The 27,966-nt window shown below is 52.1% G+C and overlaps 1 protein-coding gene across 1 annotated transcript; it reads right to left on the bottom strand.

Moving 5' to 3' along the window:
• Positions 1-27,875, bottom strand: Plxnb1 (plexin B1). The gene is made up of 38 exons (XM_027933724.2): positions 27,821-27,875; positions 24,005-24,057; positions 22,091-23,203; positions 21,123-21,305; positions 20,664-20,792; positions 20,438-20,538; positions 20,005-20,137; positions 19,569-19,725; positions 19,147-19,255; positions 18,963-19,071; positions 17,884-18,552; positions 17,580-17,702; positions 17,266-17,388; positions 16,838-16,931; positions 16,578-16,750; positions 16,259-16,410; positions 14,626-14,731; positions 14,219-14,355; positions 13,747-13,923; positions 13,166-13,337; positions 12,782-13,024; positions 11,917-12,093; positions 11,691-11,839; positions 11,069-11,169; positions 10,757-10,974; positions 10,454-10,632; positions 10,240-10,306; positions 9,860-10,006; positions 8,848-9,016; positions 8,476-8,579; positions 8,317-8,401; positions 7,928-8,100; positions 7,625-7,785; positions 7,389-7,536; positions 5,420-5,484; positions 5,203-5,278; positions 4,004-4,078; positions 1-2,477 (listed from the first exon to the last, which is right to left on the bottom strand). Exons 3-38 carry the CDS (start codon positions 23,195-23,197, stop codon positions 2,373-2,375), a joined length of 6,396 nt encoding a protein of 2,131 aa, XP_027789525.1. The 5' UTR covers positions 23,198-23,203; positions 24,005-24,057; positions 27,821-27,875; the 3' UTR covers positions 1-2,372.
• Between the last annotated feature and the right edge of the window lie 91 nt (positions 27,876-27,966).

Below are 27,966 nucleotides of genomic sequence, written 5' to 3'. Positions count from 1 at the left end.
TTTAAATTAGTGAAAGCTATTTTAATAAAGCAATTTGCTCCATAAATTCCCTAAGGAGTCCCAGGTAATACTGAGAAACAAAGGTGCTTTGTATGCTAACAGGCTTATAGAAAACAGTAATGAGAGCATACCTTTGAAATCTTGGTAAGAAAAAGACTGATTAAACTGAATTACAAACATTCTACATTGAAATTGTGAACTGGACCCAAATGAGCAAAGCTTGTCAGTGATGGCATCTCCATTGTGAGCCATGGTGTTTAAGTGAAGACTTGAAGGGATTCCTATCTTATTGTGGTAGGATTTTTTTTTCTTTATATTTCTTCTATTACAACAAAGTTCCGGGCCAGGGATGTACCTCAGTGATACAGTGCTTGCCTAGTACCCATGAGGTCCTGGATTCCATTCCCAGCACCACAAAACAAATATTTTGTGAAGGTGAGTCACAAAATTGAGTAACTCAAAACAAGTTCACTACTCACCCCTCCTACGTACATGTGCCCAGGTATGCAAGTACTTGGCCTTCTTTTCCTGGGAGCCCTCACCTTCAGTTAAAGGCCTCTAAAACTTGCAGAGGCCCGAGTATGGAATAGAGGCTTGGCTTTGTGGTCTTTGTGGTATTAACCAAGACTGCCTCCCTTTATGTGCCTGCTTAAAGTCCACCCCAAACTGCATTCTCCATCTGCCCTGCTTCTAGAGACTGTCAGCTCCATAGTTTGCCAAAGCAACTACTGGGGGAGCATCAGAACCATTCTGAGTGACTATAAAAACCTGGCTATGGCACCCATTTGAAGCTCACATGCTCCCAAATGACAATACCTGACCACTAACCTGTCCAACTGTGGTCTGACCCACATCTAGCAGAAAGAGAGAAGGAGGGACATTAGAGCTAACAGAATAGCAGCTATGACTACCTCTGGCATGGACAAGACCAATGTGAGTCCTACTGCATTAAAGAATTTTACAGATGTTTTTGGGTACCAAAGGGAGGCAGGGAAAGGACTCCTAGAATTATAGCAGCCTGTCCCTTCAAACCCTCAAGGAAGACCCCAAGGGGAGGCTGGGGGTCACAGGGTTATAAGGAGTAGGCAGAAAACCAAAGGAGTGTACTTTTTGAGGACCTTAAGAGATGAAGGGCCCCCATTTCACCATTGTTCAGTGAGGGACTGGTCTCCTGAGGGAAGTCTCTGTCACAAAACCATCAACCCCAGCCTACTAACCCAGCTAGCAATGTAAGACCCCACTAGGACTGTCTCAAAGATCACCTCCAGCTATGTATCAGGTAAAACCACCCAAGCTGGCCTTCATGCAGGTAGGCAGTTGGGTTGATCCCTTGCTCTAAGGGTGCCTTGACTTGGAAACCAAAGGTCTAGAAATGGAGCCATAGAAAAGGGCCCTTAAGACCTATGCTGCCTAGAGTCACCTGTAATAATGCCACCCTTTCCCAATTCCTTTCAAAATAAATGAAACATGAGTACAGAAGTTATAAAACTTAAGTTGAAGAGATGGTGGACCCCTCCAACTTGGGTCACAGGCCTTCCCCAACTGGTACTGGATGAAGTTCTCCCTTTCCAAAAGCTTTGGTCCCAGGAGCCAAGGATAGCCAGACCTGCAACGGGCCTTTAGTAGGGGCCTTGAGAGACCTCCAAAGTACAAAGTTCACCCCCCAACACACTTACCCTGTGCTTGCCAAGCATAGCTACCACCCTCATATGATGGGAGGGGCTGGGTGAGCCCACACATCACAGTCTACTTACTCAGTGTGTTATCCTTTAATGAAAAGCTGAGTCAGTGGGCCACCCTTCTCCCCAAGACCCCCTCAGCAGATACCCCTCATTACTGGCTGCCTGGAAGATAGGATGGCCCTGAGGCAGCCAGCCTTGCTGAGGGGTCAGTTTGCAATGACCTAGGAAAGGCTTTATCTAAGAGACCTTGGATGTGGCAGCAGCAACAAGGACAGAGGAAACTAAACCAAGGTCAGGGATGATGGAGGACAGAAAGTCTCTGAATCCTGTTGGGATAAAGGCCAGTGCTCAGGAATAGTACAGTCTCCCCAGGGTCCTGGAGGCCCTTCCAAACACTCTGGAAACCCTAAATCCCATATCCAAGCAGGCTGATGTCACACAAGAAGTAGTACTCAGGGCCACTGAGCTCAGAGAGCAAGCCAGGCACCACCTCATGAGCTTCAAGGTCCCACGCCTACAAGGTGAGTCTAGCAGGGCTAAGGCCAGAGCCACCAGGAGACTAGGAACCACCTTCCACTAAACCTGCTTGTCAGTCACTATAGACATCTAAGAAGGTGGTCTTCTCCTTAAGGTTCCAGGAATGTCCAGGCAGAACTGAGGCAACAGCAGGCCAGGACACCCTGGTGGTCCCTATAGATCCGTGACCTTGTTTTCCACAGCAGCTGCAATCTGCTGGAGACGATAGCCCAATTGCATCTTCTGAGCTGTGCCATCCTCCTCCAGGGCAGTGATGATCTGAAACGCAGACACCAACACCATTAGGGGAGATCTTTGGCCCACACATTCACTGCAGACATCAACAGGCCTCCAAAGAAGAACAACTGGCAGTAAGAACCTGAGAAATCCAGCAAAATGCCTCACTTCCTGTATGACCTCAGAATCTCACTGGAGAGAGATAATAGAGTAAAGTCACCATGGAGTTTTAGGGATTAATGAGGTAGGGAATGATATATTTTACTCAGTTACCTAGCACTTATGTTAAAAAAAAAAAAAAACATATACCTCACCGAGTAAAATTGTTGAATGGAGACCAACCCCTTACTGGTTTCTCACCACAAGCCCCTCAGAAGCCCTGCTGCAGCCATCCCAGCTCACCTGCCCTCCAGCCAATAGCAAATCCTGAATCCCTGTGTGTCAGATGCCAAGCAGAGATCAGGGACCAGGGACCCAATTATGGCCAGAAAGATGTTGTATGAGAGACAAGTAATGAGCAACCATAAACAGGGGGCTGCCTCAAAGGTAACAAGGAAGCCAGGCACATGCCTGTAATCCCAGCAGCTCAGGAGGCTGAAGCAGGAGGATCACAAGTTCCAAGCCAGCCTTAGCAATTTAGTGAAGATGTAAGCAAACTAGTGAGACCCTGTCTCAAAATAAAAGATAAAAAGAAAAAGAAAGGGAACAGGAGAGCAGCAGAGTTGGGGGAGAGGAACGGTCTCCCACTCTGTCTCCATACAGGAGCACAACTATATCATACCCCCACCTGCCCAATGCCTTAGCCCCCATGCTGCAGAGCCTGGACTCCACATTTGTGGATCCACTCATTGTCAAATGACTGCTGTCCCACTAGGCTATGGGCCACAAGGAAGGTTCAACACTGAACAGCAACAGCCGTATCACTAGTGCCACCCAGACATGTGAGTGAATGATTCCATTAGACAATGTAGGTTGACTGATGAACACTTAATGTAACAGGCCCAGCCCAGGGGTCCCCCAGAAAACCCCCTTACTGACTCTGTTGTACCCTAAGTCATCCTCATCCTGTGCCTGAACCCTTCTCTCTCATGGTTCATGCAGCCCAGTCAGGTCTGAACCCACAGAGGTGCCCATGCCCCGAATGCTGCCTACTTCAGAATCTGATAAGGGTTGAACAAAGGCATGGCCCAGGTAGAGATGGCAGTTATATGGTCCCAGAGCACATCCTACACACCATTTCCAGGCCCTGATAGATTCCCCAGCCCCACTCAACCACTATCACCATGCCTGGGGGCCCTGCTAAGGAACTGGGATGGGGAGTTGGGAAGAGCAGAGCCAACTTCTTAGAGCCAAGAAGAGCTATTCTTTTAACCAAGAAGCATGCCTACAGGACACTTTCCAAACCATTAAAGGACCCAGTCCCTACCCTATTCCATGCTGAGGGAGCCCCCAAAGACTCCCACCCACCCTGAGTCACAGAGTCACACCTCTTCACATCTATCCTTCCCCTCAGCCTCCCAGAGGGTACCTTGAGGTCAGCTTCCCAGTCAGGGCCCAGAGCTGCCCACCTGGTCATAGTATTTGTTGATATACTTGTAGAGTTCATGCAGGGCCACTCGTGCCCCGAGGTCACCAGAGTAGTTCTAGAAGGAAGGCAGATAAGAAGTGAGAGAGATGAGGGGTCTGGCCAGCCATGGGAGCAGGCCCAGGACTCCAGGGGAGGGTGAGAAGAAAGAAGGAAGCCTAAGAGGTAGAGCAAGGGACAGGCCCTATAGTGGGAAGTAGAACCCCACCACAGACTAGGGACTTCATGCTAGGCATGCCTAGGCTGTCCTCATGCCTAGCCTGAGGACAGGAGTCTTCTTGGTAGGAAGAGCCTCCATTCTGCAGTTTCCTCAAAGACTTGCCTCTCTCTCTGTCAAGAATGTCACTTGGAACCCCCACCTTCCCAGGGGACATGTAACAGGCCCAGCCCAGGGGTCCTCCAGAAAACCCCCTTACTGATTCTTTTGTACCTTTAGTCATCCTCATTCTGTGCCTGAACCCTCCTCTCTCATGGTTCATGCAGCCCAGTCAGGTCTGAACCCACAGAGGTGCCCATGCCTCTTGGTTCTACAGGGCCAAGTAGAACCAAACTCACTTGTAGGCTGTCAACCCAGTATAATTCTGCTCTGATCCCACTCAAGGATTTCCTAAAGTCTTTCCATAGAGACACCTGAGTGTCAACCTCCTAACTGGGACACTGGTGTTGATATCACCTAACTTGTGGGGGCACTAATGGGGATCAAATAAAATAAAGCCAATACCCCAAAAGTACAGCTGCTGTTAGTACTGTGCTTGTGATCAACATCATCATTTCAGAAACACTTTTCTGAAACTGTTTGAGGGGTAGGTAGGGGCATGACTATACCATAAAGGCTAGCAGAACAGTGGGAAGATGTGGGCAGGCAAATGCTAGCAGGCCTAGAGTTGATCCCAAGCATTCCACAGACCCCAACAGGCATCCAAGCACCTGACTGAATCAGATTAAGTGGCAGCTTCAGAATAAGACCCCTGCTTACTCCGTGATGAAATGCTCGGAGTGCTGATATCTTGCATTAGTAATTGGATCATTCTACATTTATACTGGTGGTGTGTATCATGTCCCAACCAACTTACAGGGCTGTTAAGGTCCCAAGGGCTTCCCTGCCAAGGAGCAGTATGAAGAGGGCAGGATTGTCATGGTAGGAGGCTTGTACCCAACCCAAAAAGCAGAGGCAGGCCTTACCCGGGACAGCTCAGCCAGGACAGAGTTCATCTCTTGATCACTGGCTGGGACATTCTGTTTGATGTCTGCATAATACCTGCCAAAAAGCCAGGTACAACAGCTGCTTGGTAAATAAGCCCACTCCTCCCAGTCCCCACCAGGACCCACCCCCAAGACCTCAACTGTATGCACGCCCATCCACCAACACCCTCTCCAGACTCACTCCCTTCCCCAGTACCTTTCCACCATCCCTTTGTAACGGGGAATATCACGAGCATACAGAAGTTTGTTGATGGGGGAGTCCTAGCACCGCCAGCAGGAGGGTAGTGAAGAAAGAAAGAAGGATGACAGCCTCTGTTAGGGTGATTGACTCCCTAGGGTTTCTCAGCAGTGCTTCAGTTTTAAAACTAAAAGTCCCACATCCTGGGAACCCCTCAGTCCCCAGCAAACCAGGATGATTTGTAACCCTAGCCCACTTTCTTCTGCAGGATCCTCCTCTATTCCCTCTGTGCTTCAACATTCATTCTCTGAGATCCTCAGCTAAGGATCCTCCCCTGTTATTCTGAGATTATGCCTCCATCTGGAGCCAGAATGCAGAGTAATTCCTCATGTAATTATGTTAAAAATCAGCAAATTGTGACCCAAAATATCATGTAAATTGCCCCAGACCATCTCACTCCCCAGTGACTGAGCTAAAATTTGAAGCAGGTCTCTCAAGTCAAAGACCATAATTCTCACACACTCAGATACAGCCTATATCACCAAACTGGGTTCAAGTCCCAGCAGCCATGACCTCTGGGCCACATACTTCTGCTCTCAGGACTTCTGGTTCATGCTAAAGCTGCCAGGAAGAGGAGAAAGATCTTTGGATGGCACTGCCCTATTAGAACAGGTCCAGGTTCTACCTCAGCCTGAGTCGGGATGTATGCTATCTCCTCAACTCTCCACGTTTGGCATTCCTGGCTTAGACTATTCCCCTAAGCTACCCAGGAACTATTTGCTGTTCTGTAGGAAAGAGGAGGCAGATAGAAAACCTGGCCGAAAAAAAAACATCACCACACAGGATCCACCCCTAGAGGTGACCCATGAGTCCTGATATGGCTTTGTGATTTTCAGCTCATCATAGGCAGAATAATGAGAACATGTGGAACAAAAAATGGCTACAAAAGACAGCACTACAAAGTGGAACTTTCTATTTTGCTTCTTCACTAACTCTTACAGGTATGTCTCTTAAGAGATCAGAGACCAACCATAGCCCAGAGGTCTGAGCTAAGCAAAACTTCATTCATGGAACTGCAAAGCCATAAAGGCCCTGCCTAATGGGTGTCTGAGCAACACGTAAGGACCCCATATATGATGGGACTCAGGCTTTGACTACATACTCCCAACCTTGGTACTACCAGAGACCACTTGTCTATGCTTCCCAGATGCCCTTGTCAGCACAACCCTCAAACCTAACTCTCTCCTGGACCTTCCTCCCCTCTAAACCACTAGCAGACAGACATCTCCACCACCCTAAAGAACCAAATCCACCAGGCAGCCCAGAGTGGCACTCAGATTGGAGAATCCATGTCTCCACTGGAAATCACGTGGTAGCCCCACAAATACCAAAGGCTTACCTCTAAATCTGAACTCACCATAGCCAGAAGCATAGGGATCATGCGTATTTGTCCTTCTTCTATATCCCCCACATCCAATCTACAGTTTATCTCTGCCCTGCACCTTGTTGCTGGCTTGAATCTGGCCACTGCTTGTCCAAAGAACAGCATAGCTTCCTCTGGACCCCCACTGCTTAGCTGCCATGATGCTCTGCCAAATTCTCATAAGACCTGATCATACCACACCCCCATTCCTAGGTCTTCTGTGGCTCCCCATTGCCCCCAAGGGGAGACCTCACCAAGTGGCCCTGGACTACTCCCAAAGCCTGCCAGGTTACAACTGCTATCTACATCTTAATCTTGTAATTTGGCACATAGTGCCCCCTACTCTTGCTCATCCCTTAAAATTAACCAATTGCCACCTTCCAGAAAGCTCTTGAAACAAAGCTTGGCTAGCGAATGTCTTAGGTCAGTGGCCTCCCCTAACCCTCTTCCTTGAAACTTTCAGGAGAACCTAAAAGCTGTGTGCACATACAGCACTGCTCACCCCCAGCCCATGCCACCCATGCCCCCATCCCCTTCCTGTTGTATCCAGCCCAGCCTGCTCACCCGGCCCAGCTTGTGGTCAGCCAGGGTGCAGGCATCCATGAAAGTCTGTGCAATGACAAGGAGCACTGCATCCATGTTATCAGACGTCTGCACATCAAACACAAACTGTGGGTTTTTGATTATATTGATCCAGAACCTCAGTGGCAGGCTGTGAGTGGGGAAAACATGGCTGATGATCATGTTGCAGGGGTGAAGGGGGGACCCATATACATTCTCTAAGCCCTGCCCCTGCCCACCTGTTGGTCTTCCAGATATGGATAGTGTCTTGGTCAGAGATGCCATGCTGCTGGGCCTGCTCATCCAGCAGGTCAAAGAAGTACTTCACAGCTAGAGGCACAGGGCGGCTGGTACTAAGAATTACCTGGAACAGGTCATCCACAAACTTCTGTAGGGTGCCCTATAGTAAAAGGGGAAAGCAAACAGGTGTGATCAGCAATGGGATTTTCAGCACCAGCCCAAATCCCATTAGTAGCCATTTTCCCTCACAGTCCAGACCCCACTGCTTGTCTTATAACCCTGACCAGTCCATCCAGCCCCACCTTCATGGATAACAGGCGAGTCAGGTAGATCTCAGGGATGGCCTTAGCTCGCTCACGCTCTCCGCCCCGAAGGCTGCCCCTCCGTGGCCTGGGTGGCTCTGGTTCCTCACTCGGTTTCACCAGGTGCCAGGGTCGGATGCCCCCCTCATCTACATCCTCCAGCATTGGAGTTCCTGTGCCAAGACCCCATAGTTTGTTGCCCCACATCAGGTGCCACCTCCTGGGCCTCCAGGGTCCTGCCAACCTTCCCAGGAGTGGAGATACCTGATTGAGGCTTCTTGGGTAGAAGGAAAATAGGCACAAGCCCACCCTGAGGTCCAAAGAACTGTCCCCCATTACCCAGGACTGGGCAAAGCAAGTGTAGAAGACTGGGAGGGTTAGGTACTCACGTTCTCCAGGGACATAATCCTGGTTTTCCCTGAGTACATGTTTGGTGAGGCAGGGAACAAGGGCCACAGTTGCTCCATCTGGGACCTGATGACCACAGCTGGTGACCCCTCTACCACTTCCACCCCATCATACCCCTCCTCCAACTCCCACCCTCCTACCTTATAATGCTGCAAAGTGTTCAGGCGCCTCCACATACCCTGAACCTCAGAAGTGACATCCTCATCAGAAAGGATGAGGTGTCCAGCCACCCCAGATCGCCATTCTATAAGAATAAAATAGGACTTGGTCCAGGGCTTCTTAGGATCCCCTTGTCATAATGGAACCCATCTTATCCTCCTAAAGGACAACATCCCTTTATCAGGGGCAACCCCTCCCCAAATTCTCTAAAAACCAGCAAGGGCCTAACCACAGGAGAGATTGTCTAATATCACCCACTCTGAGTGATAAGATGTCCCCGTAGGGCTGGTCCTAGGCCATCCCAGGCCCAGCACTATCATAGGTCCCCAGGCCATGCCCCTCTCCACACTTACCAACATCTAGGGTACGAGGTGCTGGCCTTTGGGCAAGAGGTACTCCTTTATAAAGCTGGTCCAGCATCTTCTCCTTGGCTTGGGAGATGGTGTCACAGTCCAGGACCTTCACAGGCACACCCTGAGCCTCTCCTGCCCCAGTCCCCACAGCCAACAGCGCATTCAAGGTCTAAGCAGGACACATGGGAACCATCAGTATTGTGTGACATTTCAAATGACCAAGACCCAAGGCTAAAGGCAGCAACAAACATGAGAAAGCCACAGCCTCTGACCCCCAAGTACCAAGCAACCCTAAATTCTTGTCTCATCACCTGCCTCCCCCAGGAACAGCAGCTTCCTACATTCACTGACCCCAGCACATAGACAGTGTGCTTGTAAACATCTATGGGGTAAATGGCAGAATACCTGAGTGACACAAACCCTTCTTCACTCAGGTTCCCAGGTGCTTGGCTGAGCTGGTCAGGCTGAAGTGCCTGAGGAAAACCTGCATAAGCCAAGATTCCCTGCCCTATCTGACAGAGAAGCAAGTTTAATGGAGTCTGCATGGCACTTCCTCAAAAGAACCCTCATGTGGAACTAAAGGAAAGCAAATCCAGAGGAAAAACATGCAGATCAGCCAGCCTTCTGACTTGGTAGACAAGGCCACATCCCTAACAGGGTGATCAGAAAGATATTCAGGCCCAATCACAACTCAGGTTGATGTTCCAGGACAGGGCAGACTCCTCTCAGACCCTGGACCTTCTGAAGTACTCTCAAGGTCTGGCTCTCAATCCTCTATCCTCCTAAGATTGTCTAAAGGCCTCTCTTAGGCTGGGAGTACATCTGAGTGATAGAATGCTTATCTAACATATCTGAAGCTCTAGGTTTGATCCAGCATCAAAAATAAATAAGCAAAGACCCCCTTCAGCCTGTAGCCAGAGATCAGCCTGGCTCTACGTCTAGATACAGACACTAGAAGCTAGTACCTCAACTGAGCACTGATATTGCAGACCACACACATGCACACCCTCACCAGGGGACGGTACTCCACATCTTCTCTGAGTAGGCGGTTGTCGTTCAGAGTGTATTTGGCTTTGCCAGTCACGCTATCCACTGGCCCCTTGTCCACTTGATGCTTAATCCCTCGAAAGAGCATGTACAGAGGCTCCCCTACTGAATCCTAGGAAAGAATAGGCAGTTAGGGCTCCAGGCAGGCAGCAGAGGCCTATGAGACAGAGTGCACACTGGGGAAAGGGACAGGATGCAAGCTGAAGGTGACTGAGAACATGCTAGGCAGGGTCTCTGCTGTGGCACAAGTATGCAAGCTAAGTTGCATTGGGGGATACAGGGCTTGTGTTTTAAAGGTCTCAACCCCCTCTGAATAGAAGCTCTATCAGTCTCTGCCTCCCTCACCCTCACGAAGGTATAAAGACAGATGGACATCCAGTTGGTGAGCAGCTTTTCCACCACAGTCTCTGTCCTGGGAGGACAAAAAATGGGAAAGCCAAAATTAGCAAGTGCAACTCAGGGTTCTCTATTCTATAGATCCCAGACCGGACCCAAAGCCCTGCCTCAGCTCCTACCTCCAACTGTCCACTACCCACCCAGTCACAACAGCCTTACAGACCTGCGCAGCATCAGCTTGGGGTTCTTGGCCACATACTGGGCTACCAGGTCACTGAGCAAGGTGCGAAGGATGTCAGTAAAGTACTCAAGCTTCCCATGCAGGGCCACAGTAAGTAGAGATGCAACGTAGGCACGGTCCCGAGCAGAGAAGGTTCGCTGACTCTCCAGTGTGTAGATGAACTGGGCCAGGGAGAAGATATGTGGGGGAGGGGATTAGAAATGGTGGAATGGAGAAGGGCCGGGCCAGGAGTCTAGTTAGGGATAAGATGGGATAGGAAGGGTCCAGCTGAGGGTGGGAAAGCACCTTGGTAAGAAAAAGCTTGCTGTTGAGCAAGTTGGAGAGCTGCCCCAGGCCCTGTTCCACAGTGGGTCGCCTGCTCTCAGGCACACCGAGATCCCGGTGCAAAGGTGACTCCCGGTGCCCAGGGAAGAAGACCCTCTCGGCATACACCTTATAGTCGAGGAAGGGGATGCCACTTCCCAGAAGGTCACTTGTGAGATCAGTCATCTCTGTCATGAGGTCTGTTGAGCAGAAACCAAGTTGGGTGCCAATCCTGTGTAACAGGAGTGGACTTGGGAAGAACCCTAGAGGCAGGAGCCAGCTCTAGGGCCTCACCTGTGAACTCCTTCTTGCAGCGGTCCCGTACACTGCTCTCCAGATTTTCCAACTGGATCTGAACCTTCTTATAGTCCCTCAGGGCCTGCTTGCTCTTCCTCCTGCTTAGCACCAAGATCAGGAAGGGACAGCCAAGAGGCCAAAGCCCTTGCTGGGTTCCACTTAGTCAGGCCTGCTTGACCCAGCCCTAGGCACACCCTGACCTTGTCCAGCACAGTCTAACCCAGGGATGTCGAGGCATGGCCCAGAATAATTCAGCCTGCCCTATCCCAGCAAGCCACACCCACCCATACCCTATCAGTGCAGTTGAGCCTAGGGATCAGCAAACTACAACAGCACCAAATTTGGTTTGTGACCTATTTTTACAAATACAGGTTTATTAGAACACAGCCACACTTATGTGTTTACATACTGCCCCTGGCAGCTTTTATGCCCAATTACAGGGTTGGGTAGTTGATTGCAACAGACACATCCATCCTACAGAGACATCCATCCCACAAAGTCTAAAACATTTACTCTGGTCCTTTGCTGAGCCCTGGTCTAACCTGCCCCTTCCCCATCCTGCCTCATGCCACTTACTGCCCCAGACCAGCCCAGCCCAGCCATACCTGGCTACACCCACCTGTACATGAGGACTATGATGATGACACCCAGAGCCAGAAGAGAGGCTCCCACCCCCAAGCCCACCTGGGCTGCCACAGGAAAAGCCACAGGGCTCTCGCCATCATACTGCACATGACCAAGGGAGAAGTGCAAGTTTCCCATCTGCACCTGTGTGGGGAGTCACCTGTGAGGAAGGGTTCAGCACATCCCCAATGCCCAGCCCTGCCTGGGACCGGCCCACTGACTGTGAACTCAGGCAAAGTATCAGGTGCCTCCCGGAGGGCATGGTGCCGTGGCAGTGGCTGCTCCACAGGGGGCTCACAGTACAGATGGTGCCGGGTCAGTGTCTTCACCACACAGGGGCCATCTCCTATCATGGCCACCACCTCCTCCTTGGATATTGCCAGGTCCAGATTCTCCCCCTGGAACATGAGGTCACTGATCTGTCACTTAGAACACTTCCCAGAGAAAGCTGGTCGCCATTCAGATCCTATCCCCCCACATATGGGAACAATGGTTCTGAGACCCACCCAAGTCACAGGGCTAACAGTCCCTTACCACTACTCCCCCTGTAGATAGGGCTGACAGTCATGGAGATATCCTTCAGGCTGATCCTCATGACCTTTTTCTGCCCCTCCCTACTTTTTCTATAGAGCTAAAAATGTGGAGAACCTAAAACTGCCTACAGAGTGCTGACCAATTAACTAACAAAGCCAGAGCCCCCATTGTCTGAAGACCCCACAGGTGGGTGATGGATTACCTACCTGTGGCCTGAATACCCACCTACTGCCCACCATGCATGTCAGAACATGTGCCTAGTGTTGTCTCTGTAAGCCAGGCTGCCACATAGGGATCAGCCCAGTTACCTGTTAAGTAGCACACCACTCAGCTACTGTGTGTGCCAAGTTATTTACTGATTGTCATGAAGACACCCATCATGAAATGTTAGAACCCAGGCCAGTAGTCAAACCCCTGCCAAGAGCCAGGGTTCCCCTACTCCACAAACCTCTTAGCCCTTGCTCTACTGTCCTGGCCTCTCTACCATTAGTGCAGTGCTGTCCTACAAAGGGAGGGTCTTTGGGCCCTGCCAAGCTCAAGAAGGAACAGTACCTCCACAGAGAACACACTTCCAGGTTTGTGCCGGAATGGCATGGTGGGGTCCTCAGGGTTGAGGGGCTGCAGAGTGGGATCAGCCTCATAGGAGAAGGGTATGCGGCTCAGTGTTGCAAAGTCAAAGACCAGGTTGTCAAGGACAAATTCCACCTGGACCCAGGGGTCCTCAGGTAGGCCTGGGAGGGCAGGTGTACGGCACATAATGAGATGGGAGGAGTTCACATAACATGGCTCTTCAAACTGGCAGAAAAAGACAAGAGAGGGTCAACTGAGGGGCCATGTAGGAAGAGGGCAGAGCTGGTACCAGCCATCTGTGGTTGTGGGGAAAAGGGACAGCAGCAGCCAGCCCAGTGCAGGCAGGGAGGTCCAAGGGTTTCCTACGTGATGACTGCCACAGGAGGCTCCAGGGGAACACGCTGTCTCCAGGACCGCACGGCGCCTCCGCCCATTCCCCTGGCTAGGCTGCAGCACTCCTAGGGCCACTGTCACGCGGATTCTTGGTGTCTGCACCACATCCAGATTCTGGCCACGAACCCATATCTCACGTCCTCCACTGAAATAGAGCCCATGAGCCACTCATGACTTACATGAATCAGGGTTTTCTGTTTTATTTTGTTACCAAGGATTGAACCCAGGGATGCTTTACCAATGGCCTATATCCCCTGCCCTTTTTATTTTTTATTTTGAGACAGAGTCTCACTAAGTTGCTTAGAGCCTCGCTAAGTTACTGAGGCTAGCTTTGAACTCAGCCTCCCTAGCTGCTGGTATTACAGGCATGCACCACTGCCTGGCTATGAATGAGGATTTAAAAGACAGCCAGTCCCAGCTAGCTCAGCCCAGCCCAAGCCACATGACCCCATTTCCCTATGCATGGGATTCAAGGGCCCACACAGAAAGCCCTATCCCCACTAAGGGAGTGGCAAAAGCTCACTTGTCATACAACCATGCCCATGGTCCCATACCTGAGAAAACTCTTAGTGGGGCCAGCTGAGGTGACATTGGGATCTGATGTGTATTTGAACTGGCCATGCTGAAGCCTCCGCTTAATGGTCCCAAACCACACTGTCACAGGAAGCGTGGCAGGTATGGAGTGTGGGCTGGTCTTACACTGCAGCTGCTCTGACTGCTGTTCCAGCAGTCTGGGGAGAAAGGTGAAAGTAGAAGGCAGGTCACCTGGGCTGGAGGATGTGTAGGAGCGGGGAACTAGAGACCCACTCAAGGCCTCAGCTTACTTTCCTTTCTTGCTTATTGCCATCTCCACCAGGTAGCTCTGAAGGCTGCTTTCCCACTACAGCCCCAGCTTTAAGAGGGCCTGACCAAAGTCTCAGAGGGCAGATTTGCCTTCTCCCACTTTTGTTCTCCCCAGAATCCCAACCCCTCCCATTCTCTCCCTGGAGCACATGGAATTTTGAAGGATAAGGAAACAGCTCTCACAAGTGACAAAGCTGGTCTCCAACCACCACTCGGATATCCTCTAGCCTCCCAGTCAGTAGCTTGGAACCATGCAGGGTGAGGTGGGTGCCCCCAGCTCTGGGGCCACGGGCTGGGAAGATGGAATGCACCTTTGGGTCCTATACAAAGAATGACAGGGAGTGATAGAAAACAAAAACAAGGGAGCTTGAGTCACACAAAAGGGCCCTGGGGTGGAGAGCCACATAAAGGCAAAACCAGATGGGGGTCAGCTGGGAAAATAACTCAGTTGGCAGAGGGCTTGCCTCACATGCACAAGGCCTTGGGTTCAATTCCCAGCACCACAAATAAATAAATAAATAAATAAATGATGAGGGGCCGCCAAAGGGACTAGCCACTTGGTAGCTAGGGGGAGCTCAACAATCTGGCACCTGGTAGGCAAAGTTGAGCTCTGAGATGCTGCGCCCTCTTCCTGGCACCTCCACTGCAGCAGCACCAACCACCTCCTCTCCACTGGCCCCAGTGATGCATACGAGACTGTGGGTACAAGGCAGGCAAGAAGTATGAGGCTGTATCAAAGGCCCCCTTCAAAGTAACCCAGTAGTCCCTCTCCCCACCCCACTGCCAAATGGTTTTCCTTTTTCCATGCTCCATGAAACGCATCGGGATTCTCTTGTTTTGGTACTCCTTAAGGCACACCAGCTGGCCTTGGCATCTGAGAATTAATATTTGTGGTTTAACCATTCAAGTGCTACCCCAAAGAGGCTCTCAACAAGGAAGAGTTGATCAAACCTCTGTTATGGCATAAATTTAAAGGAGCCCTGTAAGGCTGGTGTGGCGGGTGGTCAAGCTGAAGAGTGGGCCTAGCCAGCCACCCTGTCTTCTACCAACACCTCATGGCATAGTACCCACCCACAAAGTGGTAAAAACTTGATCTCTTCTTGAAAAAAATCTGAAAGTCTCCAGTCAGATCTGAGGGTAGAAGTGAACAGCCTAAGAAAATGCTGGTTATCAGCCAGAAGTTGGGGAAAATTAATTTCCAGAACATTAAGTCTCAGGGGCTCTATTCCATGACATTGTCACAGTCACTGCAAACACTCAGGGAAAACAAAACAAGTAAAGTGTGAACCAGCCAGGGGAGGTTCCAGTCAGAATATATTTTAATCACTTTATAAATTACTTTGTAACCCATGTAAGTCTTAAAGTTCTGGAATCATTAACAGTCCATAAAGTCTCCTTAGGTTTTTCAGTCATAACACATTTTAGAGAAAACTCCATGCTCTTGCAAAATAGTCCTTGTTTAAAATACCTATTGTGTCATTTGCTTAGCATGCACAAGACCCTAGATTCAATCCTAAGCACCACAATCAATCAATAATAAAATACAGATTGTGGGGTCTCACCAAAGGCCTTCTGAATCCACATCTCTGAGGGTAGAATCAGAGACCTGTTCTCTCTCCAAGTTACCCTGATATTCAATCAGGTTTGGGCCACTGATTGTGGCCACCACCTCTAGAATGTCCCACATGTGTACCTTGGGACCCTGAACCACTGACCAGGTTACCATGACTAGAACCTCAGTAAGCCATGAGCCCTGGGGAGGCGGCAGGGTTCCCAGAGGCTGGACAGAGAAGTCTGGCATTCTACAGGTGTGCCACAAGTATACCTCCTGAGAGCCCAGCAAGACCAATACTTGGGTAAGGACAGCTGATGAGAAGGCTAGCCCCTTAGCCCAGCTATTTGGATCTGGGAACCCTACTTAGCACCACTATATCCACTATCACTCAGAAAGTCAGATAAGAAGACCTAACCAGAGCCAAGATGAAGAGTTACCAGTCCTCTCTGCCCCGTACAGGCCCTGGAAGAACCCCAAACCAGTGACCTGCAGGTATGTGCAGAAAGCCAAGGTGGGTACTTCAATGCCTCAGTGGCAACCCCAGCACTAAGGCATTAGAACCAGAATCAAGGAAACAGGGAGACAGAAAGCAGATGAGTAGCAGGTAGTAAACCCTGAGTAAGAAAGTCAGCCATAGAGCCCTCCCATGTTGAGTCCAGCCAGCTCACCTGCTAGAGACCTCATACTCCTGGGCATCCACAGCACAGGGCACTCCAGCCACCATGACCATGCCCAGCACATCCTGCACATGTTGGCCCAGGTTGGAGCCCCTGATGGTGACACGGGTACCTCCATCTATAGGCCCAGTCAGTGGTTCCACCTGTTCCAAGACAAGGATTGCTCACCTCTACCCACCTGTGTAGACTTCTGGCAGTCTGCAGAGGCAGCCCAGCCTCCCACCTTTAGGTTCCCTGAATCCATGGCACAGGCACAACCCTCCCACCAAAGACAGCACTGAGGAAGGGATGTGCCAGCATTTCAACATACTGAGTGGATGAAAGGTGCAGGGCACTGGGTGGCCACAGCCTCAGCCTTTCCACAGGCTTCCTGGGCCACACAACGTGGATATTCTCCATCACACCACACACAACCATATTGGGGCATGGCAGTTTGGCAGCGGCTACAGTCCCAGTGGCCCACAGAACAGTTATATAGTATCACTGGAAGTAGCAAAGACAAATGTGAGAGGCAGGCCCAGAAGAGCCTTGCTACTACCAGCCCACCCTCATTACCAGTGAGTAGCTCACCATGCAGCCCATCAGCACTGTCTACACGCAGGCGGCCAGCCCGACGCAGAAACAGCCCCACCTGGAGCTCTGGCTGCAGAGCCTCATAGCTAAGCTGAAAAAGTAGGAGTGTGATCACAGCCTAGGGTTGGGGTGCTCAGAAAAGGACTAAAATGATTAGATATGGTAACACAGGATCAGAGATCAAAATTGGGATGCAGGGACCCCATAGAGTGAAACAGTTGGAGGTAGGAGGCAGAACTGGAATGGAGGGACTCTCTGGGATTTCTATTTACAGATCAGCCTCAATGCAAAGACCCCATGTGACACAGAGTCAGAGGTAGGGTACCCATCTGTTTTCCAGGGTCAAAACATGGATTGGGTCAAGCATGATGCAGCCAGCCTGTGGCCAGTGCACCCTTGCCCACCCAAGTTTCTGTGGTTTGCACCTGGTGCTGCTGGCACGTGACATGGCACATGGTATCTGGAGGCAGCTCACACTCAACCCGGGCCTCAACCACCACTTCAAGGCCCTCCAGCTCCAATACACACTCATTGTCTCCTGGGCTGTCCTGGGGGCAGAGAACACAGTTGTTGGGGCAGTTTTGGGAACAGGCCCCATGAGTCACATGGGTCCACAGGACAGCTTCTGAGTTGTAATTGGGACCCAGGGCCACACCCTTTTTTTGCTCCCCAGGAGTAGTGTAGAATTTGTCAACAGCCAAAAAGCCTGCAAGGACAGCTGCAAGCAGGACACACACACCTGGAAAAGGCGCAGATTCCTGCCTTGCAGATGAATTTCTTGTTCCACGTGGACTGGCATCAATGTGGAGCCCTGAACACTCTCTACACAGGGGCAGGAGCTTGGCCCCCAATTCACCTCTCCCTGCAGGTACCAAGAGCAAGGCAATCTATGGACCCCATGCTGCCTACCTCAGGCCTCTGTCTTGCTGGACTTCAAGAGCAAGACCCTGCCCCTGCCCTTCCACTGGGAGAATCACAAGGCAAGAGAGGGGCTACATTTCCCCAATCCCCTCCCGAGGCCTCCTTCCTGGGCTGGACCTCACCAGCTCCCAGAGCCCGGGGGTGTCGTACTGGTAGTCGAGGCTGGACAGGAGGATGAGGGGGGCAGGAGGGCCCTCGTGCTCTGCTGAGTCTCCATCACCTGAGAGGAGGGTGGAAGTGGAGAAGGCGGGCGCGTCACCCCCTGTCCACTCGTCGGCCTCGGGCAGCTCGCCACCTTCTCTCATGAGCCAGTCCAGAGCGGGCTTCGTGGAGCCAGTGGCCCCTGGGAAAGTGGTGGCAGGTACAGTGCCAGGGGGCTGATCCAGGGCCACCATGGAGGGAAGGGTCTCAGGGCCAGGTTCTGCAGGGGGCATTGGTGCTGCATCTGAGGGTGATGGATGGGAGGCTGAGAGGTCCTCAGGTGTGGCTGCAGGTCCCAAGTTAGTGGGGGCAGGAACAGTGGTTCTAGGTATGATAGGGAGGTTGGGAAGGAGGGGCTTCTCATGGAAATGTGATTCTGAAGAGGTGGGGGAAGGAATGGGACCAGGACCTGCCCATGGCCCCCAGGGGCTGAGCAAAGAAGGTCTGGCCCCAGTTGGGACATCTGAGTCTGTGGCTCCTGGGTCCACAGGAAAAGTGTCAGGTACAGGAGTGACTGTGGATGCAGGGGCAGTGGGTGGGAAGAGGGTGGGTATATCTCTTGCAGGGGGGGCTAGGGAGAGAAGCGGGCTCTGAAGGGGAAGGCAGAGAAAGACAGGAAGGGCCACTCAGCAGGCAGATGCAGGAGCAGGAGGCAGGCAGGCAAAGGGTATGTTAAAAGGAAAGGAGACCAAGGAAAAGAGAAACAAAAACAGCCCATTAATTCTCCAAAGGAGAAACACAGAGGGCAGGCTCCAGGGGTGTCTGTGCTGAGGTGGGGCACGAAGGCCACACCTCCCGCCTCTCAGCTACAAATGTCCTCTCCTGAAACAGGATGGACGGATCAGCAGCCATTCTTTAGTGAATCCGTCACACACAGCAGGTTGGGCATTCAAGACACAGTCTCACATGGGCAGGCAGACACACAGACCCCGGGCCATCAGAAAACCCTCACACTGGGGACCCAAAGCCCATGTGTGGTTCATCCTGGGGTCCCACTCACCTGTTTGCTCATCACCATGGGCCCAGCATCACATGAGGCCTTATGTGTGCACAGGTGCTGCCAGACACACCAGTTACACCCCCAGTGGCTGCTCACGCAGGCCTGGCACCTGCACAGAGTACAACCATGGGGCAGGAATCACCACAGGGAAGCTCAGAGCTGAGGGACAGGATGAGGAACTCACTGTGCAGATGGGCGAAGCTCAGTGACTGCCATACAGTCGTAGAAGGAGAGGGAAGCTTTGGTGATTACCACGTCGCCAAATCTGAGCTCTACACTCACGGAGATATGGTCTGCAAAGTGGGAGAGAGGCCCAGGGCTAAGGAGTGGGGAGTGCACTCAGACCCAGAGTTAACATGCTAAGACCACACAGAGGTGGTGCTACCATCCAGAATGGGTAAAGGAAACCAGGGTCAGAGAAGGCAGTCTACAGGGCACAAAATAGACATTCTAGGGTTTGGGGCATCAGTGAAGGGACTCAGAGAAAAGCATCAATTCAAGGTTCTTGTGCCTGGATTCACACCTCACCCTGACCACACCCTTTGGAACAAAATAAGAGCAGGGTAGGGCTCCCCAGTTGTGGGACTGGCAGCTTTTCTCACCCACCGGTTCCTCTTTGCAGCACTGGGGCTTCACTAGGGTCTGGGGAGGGGCACATCACACCAGATCCGGTCAGCAGGGCAGGGCTCTGATGTTCCCCAAAGTGACAAGAATATGACTCCCCCGGCCACAGGGGTGGCAGGTTCGGCACTGACAGGAAAACCTGCCAAGAAAGGCCAGCACACACTTTTAAGGCCCCACTACGGCTTAGTAGGTAGATCAGGGCTCATTAAAGGGTACCCAATGTGGGTTGGCACCAGTACCTCCACCCCAAAACCTCACAAAATCCTTCTGAACTAGGTTGATAACAGATGGAGAAATTGAGGCCTCAAAAGGAGTAATTATATAAGGCCATGTGGCATTTGGTACATCTAACACCAAAATGCAAGGTCCCATCCCCAAAGCCCTCCCCTCGGGGGCCCTGCCTACTCTGGTCACTCACCTCCCTCCTCTCCTCTCGGCTGATGTTGGCAGGACTTATGGCTGCCACTCGCAAACAGACCACCTCAGTTTGGAAGCTCCATAGCCACTGCTCTGGCCCTTGGCCCCTTGAGCACTCTGAACGGCGACTACACCTGAGCAAGAATGACCAGTACCTAATCTGTGACGCTCAAGAGCCCACTGGGCATTCATAGGGCAGAGACAACTACAATACTGAGGCCCTGGGCAGGCCCTTTCAGTGATAGATAACACCAGGATCCTGTGTCTGTCCTGGTAGGACAGTGATACAGATAGGGTGGATGATAGGGGTGTCCAAAAGTCAGAGTTTAAGAGTCAAGGGCCAAGGGTCAAGAATCCTGGATGAGACAATTACACAGTAGCACTTCAGGCATGAGGCTGGGTCAGGAGGGGTCAGGAACTGGTAGAACACTAACCTGCCGAGTAGCACACACCACCCACAGTAAGGATCCCTGTGAGCAAGGCAAGATGCACAGTCCAGATGCTGAGCACAGGAAGCCACAGGAACCTTCACAAGCTGTGAGAGCAAAGAGGACCTGAGGCCAGCAATCCAAACACCAGTGGCTCACCCACATGTGGGTCCCCAGCCCCACCCAGAGGACCCTCCCAGCAATCATGCCCTTGCTTATGCCTGACACTCACTGTAGTCTGGGTCATAACATACAGGTGCTCAAAAGTCCCATCAAAGGTGAGGTCTCTGCTCACTGCAGACCCCTGCTGGATGCTCTGTATGGAGTATCGTTGGCCATCACTCCCCGAGCCCAAATACACCTGAAATTAGAGACCAGGAATTGGTCTGGCACCAATTCCAGGGCCACAGACCCAAAGCCTTCTCCCATTCACAATTTAAGCAATTTACAGATAAAATCCCCTCCTAGGAAGTCACAGCTCATTACAACCAGTCCCAGAGTGAATAGAAGAGAGTTACTGGTAAACCCATCCATTTCTAGGAAGTGGAACACAGATTATCTCTCCCAGCCCAGGTCTTGGGGGCATATCTCAGCCTCAAAGAACACTGGGGTACCTCCACATAGGCTGGGTTCTCTAGAAGCCTGTACTCTCTAGATCCTGGAACAGGGCTGGTACTTCCTGTAGACTCACACTGTGCAGCTGTCCTTGACTGTCACCCAAGAAGGCGATGGTGTGTCCATCCTCCACGGTGACTGCCACAGCTGTTAACTGAACCCCTGGCAACTCTAGAATCGGTGTGGCTTCCAATGGAACATGGCTGGCCATAGGGCTGGGTGTGTGATCTGAGCCACAGGGATAAGCATCCGGGGTGTCCTGCAGGTAACAAGAAGAATTGATTAAGTCTCTCACTAAATAAACTTCCTGCCCCATCCTTCCTGGACAACCTCCTCCCAGCCCAGTCTCTCTGCCAGACCTCCCTGACAACCCTAGCCTGGGCAGCACCTGCCACAACTGCATCCTTATCACTAACTCAATGCACTTAATCTATGACTGCCATAGACAGTTACCAGTGGCTCCTTTCCCTCTCTTGATTCCCCATCCAATGCCTACAGCCGCATCTTTTCCCATCCCTGGCCTGGGAGCTGCTTCCTCTGATCTCTGTGTTCTGCCTTCTCCTAAGCCACTTCCTAAAGCTCTTGCAGCTGGCCTCCTCACCTCCCAGACCACTGGCTTAAGCCCTCTGCATTTCTCACTGACTCAGTCTTGCTGTGAGCAATTTCTTCCCTTCTGTATCCATCCAAAGACTACAGCCCCAAGTCCCAACCTCTTCTTCTTCTCTTGCTCCAGAAACTAAAACAATGTCTCATTTCAACATTTCTGCTTTTATCCTAGAACCTCAGCCCACCTCTACAATGCTACTTCTTCAACATTCTGTTCTAAGCCCATCCCGGTTCTATTTTCTGCCACCCTGAATGTTCTGCTGTGTTGAGGGGCCCCTTCATCACCTAGGCCCAAAGGAAATACCTAGTACTTGCTAACCTGATCATTCCCTGCCCCACTACCAGCTTCCTTTCAGGCTCCTTGGGTACCTTCTTGGCTGCAAATGCCTGGCCAGTGGCTTTGGAGAAGGGCAAAGGCCAGGCCATGCTGGAACTCACCATTGGCAGCTGATCACAGCAGGAATTGACATCATACTCAATGTAGGCCACCTCAGTCCCATCCTCAGCACGGCCCTTCCGGGTGTAGCAAGCATCTCGTGTATGATTAGCAAGCCGGTCCACCTCATTCAGAGGGAAGGCACAGAGTGCCGAGGCTCCAGATGCCCCAGTAGCCACAGATGGGGGCCGGCCCACAGTGGGGGGAGCCGCTGAGGAGAAAGCTGCAAAGAGCACTTCCCCACGGGCCACCTCCTGGGACACAGCCACAGCTGCAGCCTGGATCAGCCCATAGTGGCCACCCTGGCAGGCCAGAGGCAACTCTACATAAGAGTAATAGTGCTGGTCCCAGAGGCACACTCTAGACACATAGGCTCGAAAAGCTCTAGACTGAGCCTGCAGGTCCCGTCGCAGGAACAGAAAATAAGCATTGGTCCCATGTGCAAAGGCACTCACAAAGTGGTGGCTGTACTCAGAGAGGCGGCCTACTGCCAGCTTGGCTGTCTCTTCATAGGAGAAGGCAGCTTGGGGGTCTGGTGGCTGCAGGGCCCGGGTTGTAATAGGGGGGATACCACCCCCGACACCTCTGCTAGTGTATCCCCGCCCTACAAATAAGAGGGGCTCCCCTGCTAACCCCTGGGCCACCAGCCCCACTGTGCTGACTGCAGGGTCATTGGCAGCCACATACTGAGTGTCCCCGGGCCGCTCTGGTCTCAGCAGCAGCTGCCCAAGCTGTCCCAGTCTCCGCTGCTCACAGACACCCTGGTGCACACTCCCGCACACTACCAGGGCTCCTGGGCTCACCAGGAGCAACTGGTTGGGGTTGTTGGTAAGCTGGGCTTGGGGGCACTCATCAGACAACACAGGCGGCAGGCAATCCCTGCTATCTAGCACAGGACCTGTGGACACTGTGGCCTCCAGCTGCAGCCCAGGGCTCAGTTGAAACAGGAAGTTGGTGGCCCCTAGATAGAGGGTGCCTGATGTGGGGTCCCTCACCAAGTGCTGCAGATGTGTGCCATTGGGAGTGAAAGCAGCTGGTGGAGATGGCTGGAGAGTGAGGACCCACCCAGCCCAGAGTGTCTGGAGAAGAGCTGGGCCAAGAGCAGGCATGATCACCTATCAGGAAGAAAGGTTGAATGGGATTCATGTGGCCAGCAGAGTGCCCTAACATCACTAATAAGGGATAGGAATTGCCTCCTAACCTGAGGGTAAGCAGAGGAGGACTAGGCTTAGATAAGCACTATGGTCAAGGATGACCCTAGGACCACACACTATCTGGGGAAGAAACAGGGACACTTAACCCTGGAAACTTCAACACCAACCCTTCTCTGTAGGCATTATGCTCTCCGGAGTCCTACATCCACCCCACTCCACCCTCACTCCTGCTATGCTGTGCCACCATATGGATCAAAAAGAGAAGGGCCTTGGGCTGGGGTTGTGGCTCAGCAGTAGAGTGCTCGCCTAGCATGCACAAGGCACTGGGTTTGATCCTCAGCACCACATATATGTAAAATAAAGATAATGTGTCCACCTAAATCTAAAAAATAAATATTAAAAATAAGAGAGAGAGAGAGAGAGAAGGGCCTGGAAGAGATAGGAAAACAAGTGAGGAAAAGGAAGGGGCCAAGAACACTGAGAGGCCCTCTTTGCATGAATGTTGGTTTCCTGGCAGAGTGGAGAGGGAAAACAAAGACTCATGGGCCACTAGCATATCTGAGTAAAGCAAGAACTGGGTGAAGGGCCTTTCTGGCCAGGAATCCAGAAGGGTGATAACCACAGAACCAACAGGCCAGAGAGAAGAGGAAAATCCAGGCTGAGAGGGGTGGGAGGTAAAAGCCTGGGCCCAATCTCGGAGAGCCCTGAGCACAGGTAGGAATAACACCACCCCCAGATGCCTAGGAGTAAAGTTAGACTCACCTGGTAGGGCCAGCTGGATCAGGAGACAACAGCATGACCTAAGTAGGAGTCACCTAGCCAGGGAGAGAGCAGAATATGAATTTGGGGTCTAGGCTGTAGGCATGTGGAAACCCTGGGCTCCCCACTGTGGAAGTAGCACAAAACTACCCCCTCCCCATTGCCCAGCCTGCCTGTACAGCTAGGCCCAGCCTGGCCCTCAGCCACCAAACACATTCCACAGAGGATGCCTCCTCAGCACCCACATGAGGAGGGGGAGGGCAGCAAAGCCAGGCACCAGAGGGGCCTGGGAAAGGTCAGCTAGTAAGGAGCCCCATGGCCATCAGGGCCAAATCAGGCCCCCAACATGGCTCTCTCACCCAGTTCACTTCCTCTCAGCACTGTCTACTCTCCTACCCTCTGTCCAAACGCTTCCCTGTAGAGGCACCCGAGTATACACCCTCCACACCAGCCAAGGGCCATCCCAGTCCCAATGGGAACCAATACATTGGCAGATACATATTTATACACACCAACCAGCCTGTGTGCATACACCCACACATAAACACATGGGTAGTTGCACATACACATACACACATGCAGATACGATGAGTACACACACAGAAACACAGGCACATCCCATGTCCAGACACCATATAAAGTTACATCCATACAGAGACAATCCCTACACACCCAAACACATACATGGCACACTCTGCACAGGCACATGACATACCCACCGACCAGAGACATAGGTAACACCACCCACATTTAGACAATCACACACACACACACACACACACACACACACACATGCTTCCCTGGCTCAACTACTAAGTCCTAGAGAACTATGGAAGGCAGGCCATCTTTTGCTATTTCCTCCCATGGAGGACAGAGCTGAGCCAGGGCCCAGGGTGTGGGATGAGTAGGGTGTAACCTGAGGAAGTCATCATGCCTGTGTACACCAACCGCAAGTCCATCCAAAGGTCCATCCCTAGGACCTCACCAAACTTTGTACTTGCTCTTCTTACCCTCCAGCTGGGGCTCCTGAGTCCCAGAACCAAGAAACCATGGTAACACCAACTTTCCCAGACCCCAGTGGTCCCCAACTAGGAACACCAAGCATGCATCCCAAACTGGGAGACACCTCTCACTTATCTATGCTCAGGCCATGTTGCTCAGCCCTCCCACTACCCGGCTGCCAGGCTGTCTTTGCAGAATGTACCAAGGGTTCTCACTTCGAATGGCCCAGCTCAGCTTATCCCTTCAGTGGCCTCAGCAGGGTGCTCTATGGCTGTCCCTATGTAAGCAGGGCTGGGCACAAGGCTCAGAGGAGGGTCCAGCAGCCTGGTGGGAGCAGGGACACAGTGGCCACAGCCTGGCTGGGCACTGCTCCCAAAATAGCTTGGGGGTTTCCATTTTTAGTGTGCAGAGAACAGGGCAGCTCTATGGGAGCGGGAACAAGGCTGCCTCTGTTTGCCACCCAAGGGGGGGCGGGAGGTGGCAGGGAAAGTCTCAAACCAGCCAGAAGCTCAGGACGGTGGCAAGGCCAAGCTGTTTAGGAGCCCCCACCTTGTTTCCACAGAATGGGGGGACAAAATTTCTTCCTCTAGGAAGAGAATCCACCTGAAGATAGTCAGAGGCCACCTCCTGCACTTGGCTGCTGCCCATTCCTTCCGCCACCTCATGCCAAGGATATGCCCTGGGCATAGGGTCCTATAGTTAGACTGACATTCACTGTTTCATTTGCTGGCAAATATTTGCTTAGAGCCTACTGCATGCCAAAGTTCTCCAGGCCTCAAGGGGCAGCAAAAACACACTCACACACATACAAAAAAAAAAAAAACCACTCCCCAAATGTGAAATCACAACTGAGTTGAGGGGCACACAGGAAGAAAGAAATGCATGGGAACAGATGAGCTTCTGACCAGGGCACATAGAAAATCGAAGGCTGACCCACTACAGGGAACTACGTCAGGCTTAATCAGTTTTCCCATGAAGCAAGGCCTTGCACTCTTCCCCGCATACCACGGGCAGGTGGAAGACAAAGGACAGTGACATTTTCTCCTCCATGTTAGGCACACTTATTTTACTTAACCTCTGCCACACAGCACAGAGCAGCCTCTTTAATCTACCCCCACCCCCAACCTCACAAGATTTTCTTTGAGCAGAAATGGAGTGCATCTCTCTCTCTAGAGCTTTTGGGGTACCCCAGAGCCAGAGGGATAAAGGTCAAGCTCCTAGAGACCATATCCTCCCCCATACATGCTCTTCATTCCTGCCTGAACTGCAGGCTGTTCCACTTCTCCCTGCTGTCACAAGGACTGTTCCCACTACTTGGAATGCCCACTCCCTCTCTATCTCATTAACTCCCACGCCCAGCCATCACCTCCCTGGGGAGCCTTCCCAGTCCTCCCAGGCTCCTGAGGAAGTTGCCTGTGTGGCAGATAGAATGGACACACCCAGTCACCAACCTAGAGTACAGTGCTCTGCCAGCTGGGCTCTGAGCCTCTGATTTCCCAATGATAGAATGACAAAAAGTCCTCTGATCAGTAAAAGTGATAATGTGTGTGCCTGGCATTAGTTGCACTACCCAAGAAGACCACTTCTCCCCATTACATCATTCCACACTGGACCTGAAGCTCCTTAAAGACAGAGTACAGCTTTTGATTTGGAGTCCCCAGCAACTAGCACAGATATTAGCACAGGGCAGGGGCTCCCAGCATGGTGAATGAACCTCCATTTCACTTCCAAGGAGATTCTGTCCCTGGGAGAGATATAAGGCTTACACATGCCTCTCAAAGCCACTTGGCCTCAGACAGGGCAAAGCACTGGCTCCACTTTTATTAAACCACCAGGCAAGAGCACATTGAGATGGCTGATTTGAGCCAAACCTTGAGTCCCCAACTTGCACAGGCCGCGATCTCCTGCCTACTCCCCACAACTCAGGCCCTGCCTAGGCTCACAGCCAAAGCCTAACTGCCTGTGCCCAGGCCTGTCTGGCAGGTCTCTTCTGGGCCCATCTCTCTCTGAACTTCTTCAGCAGGGCCCAAGATTGCTTGCAAAGTTTGCAAAGAGCAAGCACCACCGGAACCTCCTGCAGCTGTCCTCACCAACCAAAAGGGTCATAAATTTGGTCCTTCCACACCTGTATATTTATTTATCTTGTCTGAGAGTGGGAAACTGGCATTCCCTTTCCATCCTCCTGCCCCACTCCCATGGTCCACCAAAGGGAGAAAATATTCATTGATAGTGGTGCGCAATGCCCACTCTCTTTTCTGGGTGTTGAGTAGGGTGAAGGGAGCCACCATTTACCAGCCACCCACGATGACCCGACGTGCTCATCAATCATCCGCTGAATTTGAGTGTGGAGAGGGGGTCGTACTCTAGTGTAAGGAGACTCGTGGTCCGCCTTTGTCAGCCTCACCAAGCGCAACCTTAAAGAGCTGCTCCTTCTGAGGGAATGCCTCGACCACCCCATTCGGCTCTTCCCCCAACCCTCCTCCCTCACTCTGCGGCAAGGAAAAGGACCCCACCAGTGGTCCTGGAAGGGCGGGGAAGGGGCCGGCCGGACCGTACCGCGGCGGCGGTGGTGGTGGCGGCGGCGAGGAGGGGGCGCGGAGGAGCAGCTCCACCTCCTCTGTCTCCCAATCGCGTTACAGGCGGAGCCACCAGAGTTTGCTTTCGCGCTCAGAAGTGTAGTTCCAACTCTCTTGATCCAAGCCGCCCACCACTCACTAAGGCAACCCCTGCCCGACCGGATCGAGGCCTCAGGCCATGCCACTCGGGACGCGTGGTTTCGTCCCAGTCCCACTGCCCCGGCCCGAGCCCCGCACTCACCACCCAGCCAGCCCGCGGGATGAGCACGCTGAAGCGGGCGCCGGCCGCTCCGGACTCGCTTGGGATCTGCGCGCAGCGGCCTCCCCCGGGGAGGTGGGTCTGGCGAAGCCGCTGCAGTTACCCGGAGACCGAGGGGCGGAAAACTG

This window comes from Marmota flaviventris, chromosome 8 (genome assembly GCF_047511675.1).
Source record: "Marmota flaviventris isolate mMarFla1 chromosome 8, mMarFla1.hap1, whole genome shotgun sequence".
Taxonomy (NCBI): domain Eukaryota; kingdom Metazoa; phylum Chordata; class Mammalia; order Rodentia; family Sciuridae; genus Marmota; species Marmota flaviventris.
This window is presented reverse-complemented; position numbering and strand designations above follow the sequence as displayed.

Coding starts and splice junctions, on each gene's coding strand:
- Plxnb1 (XM_027933724.2), bottom strand. CDS start 23,197: ATGCCTGCTCTTGGCCCAGCTCTTCTCCAGACACTCTGGGCTGGGTGG. Junction 19,256..19,568: donor AGTGCTGCAAAGAGGAACCG/GTGGGTGAGAAA, acceptor CCCACTTTGCAG/ACCATATCTCCGTGAGTGTA. Junction 7,537..7,624: donor CATATCTGGAAGACCAACAG/GTGGGCAGGGGC, acceptor CCCCACTCACAG/CCTGCCACTGAGGTTCTGGA.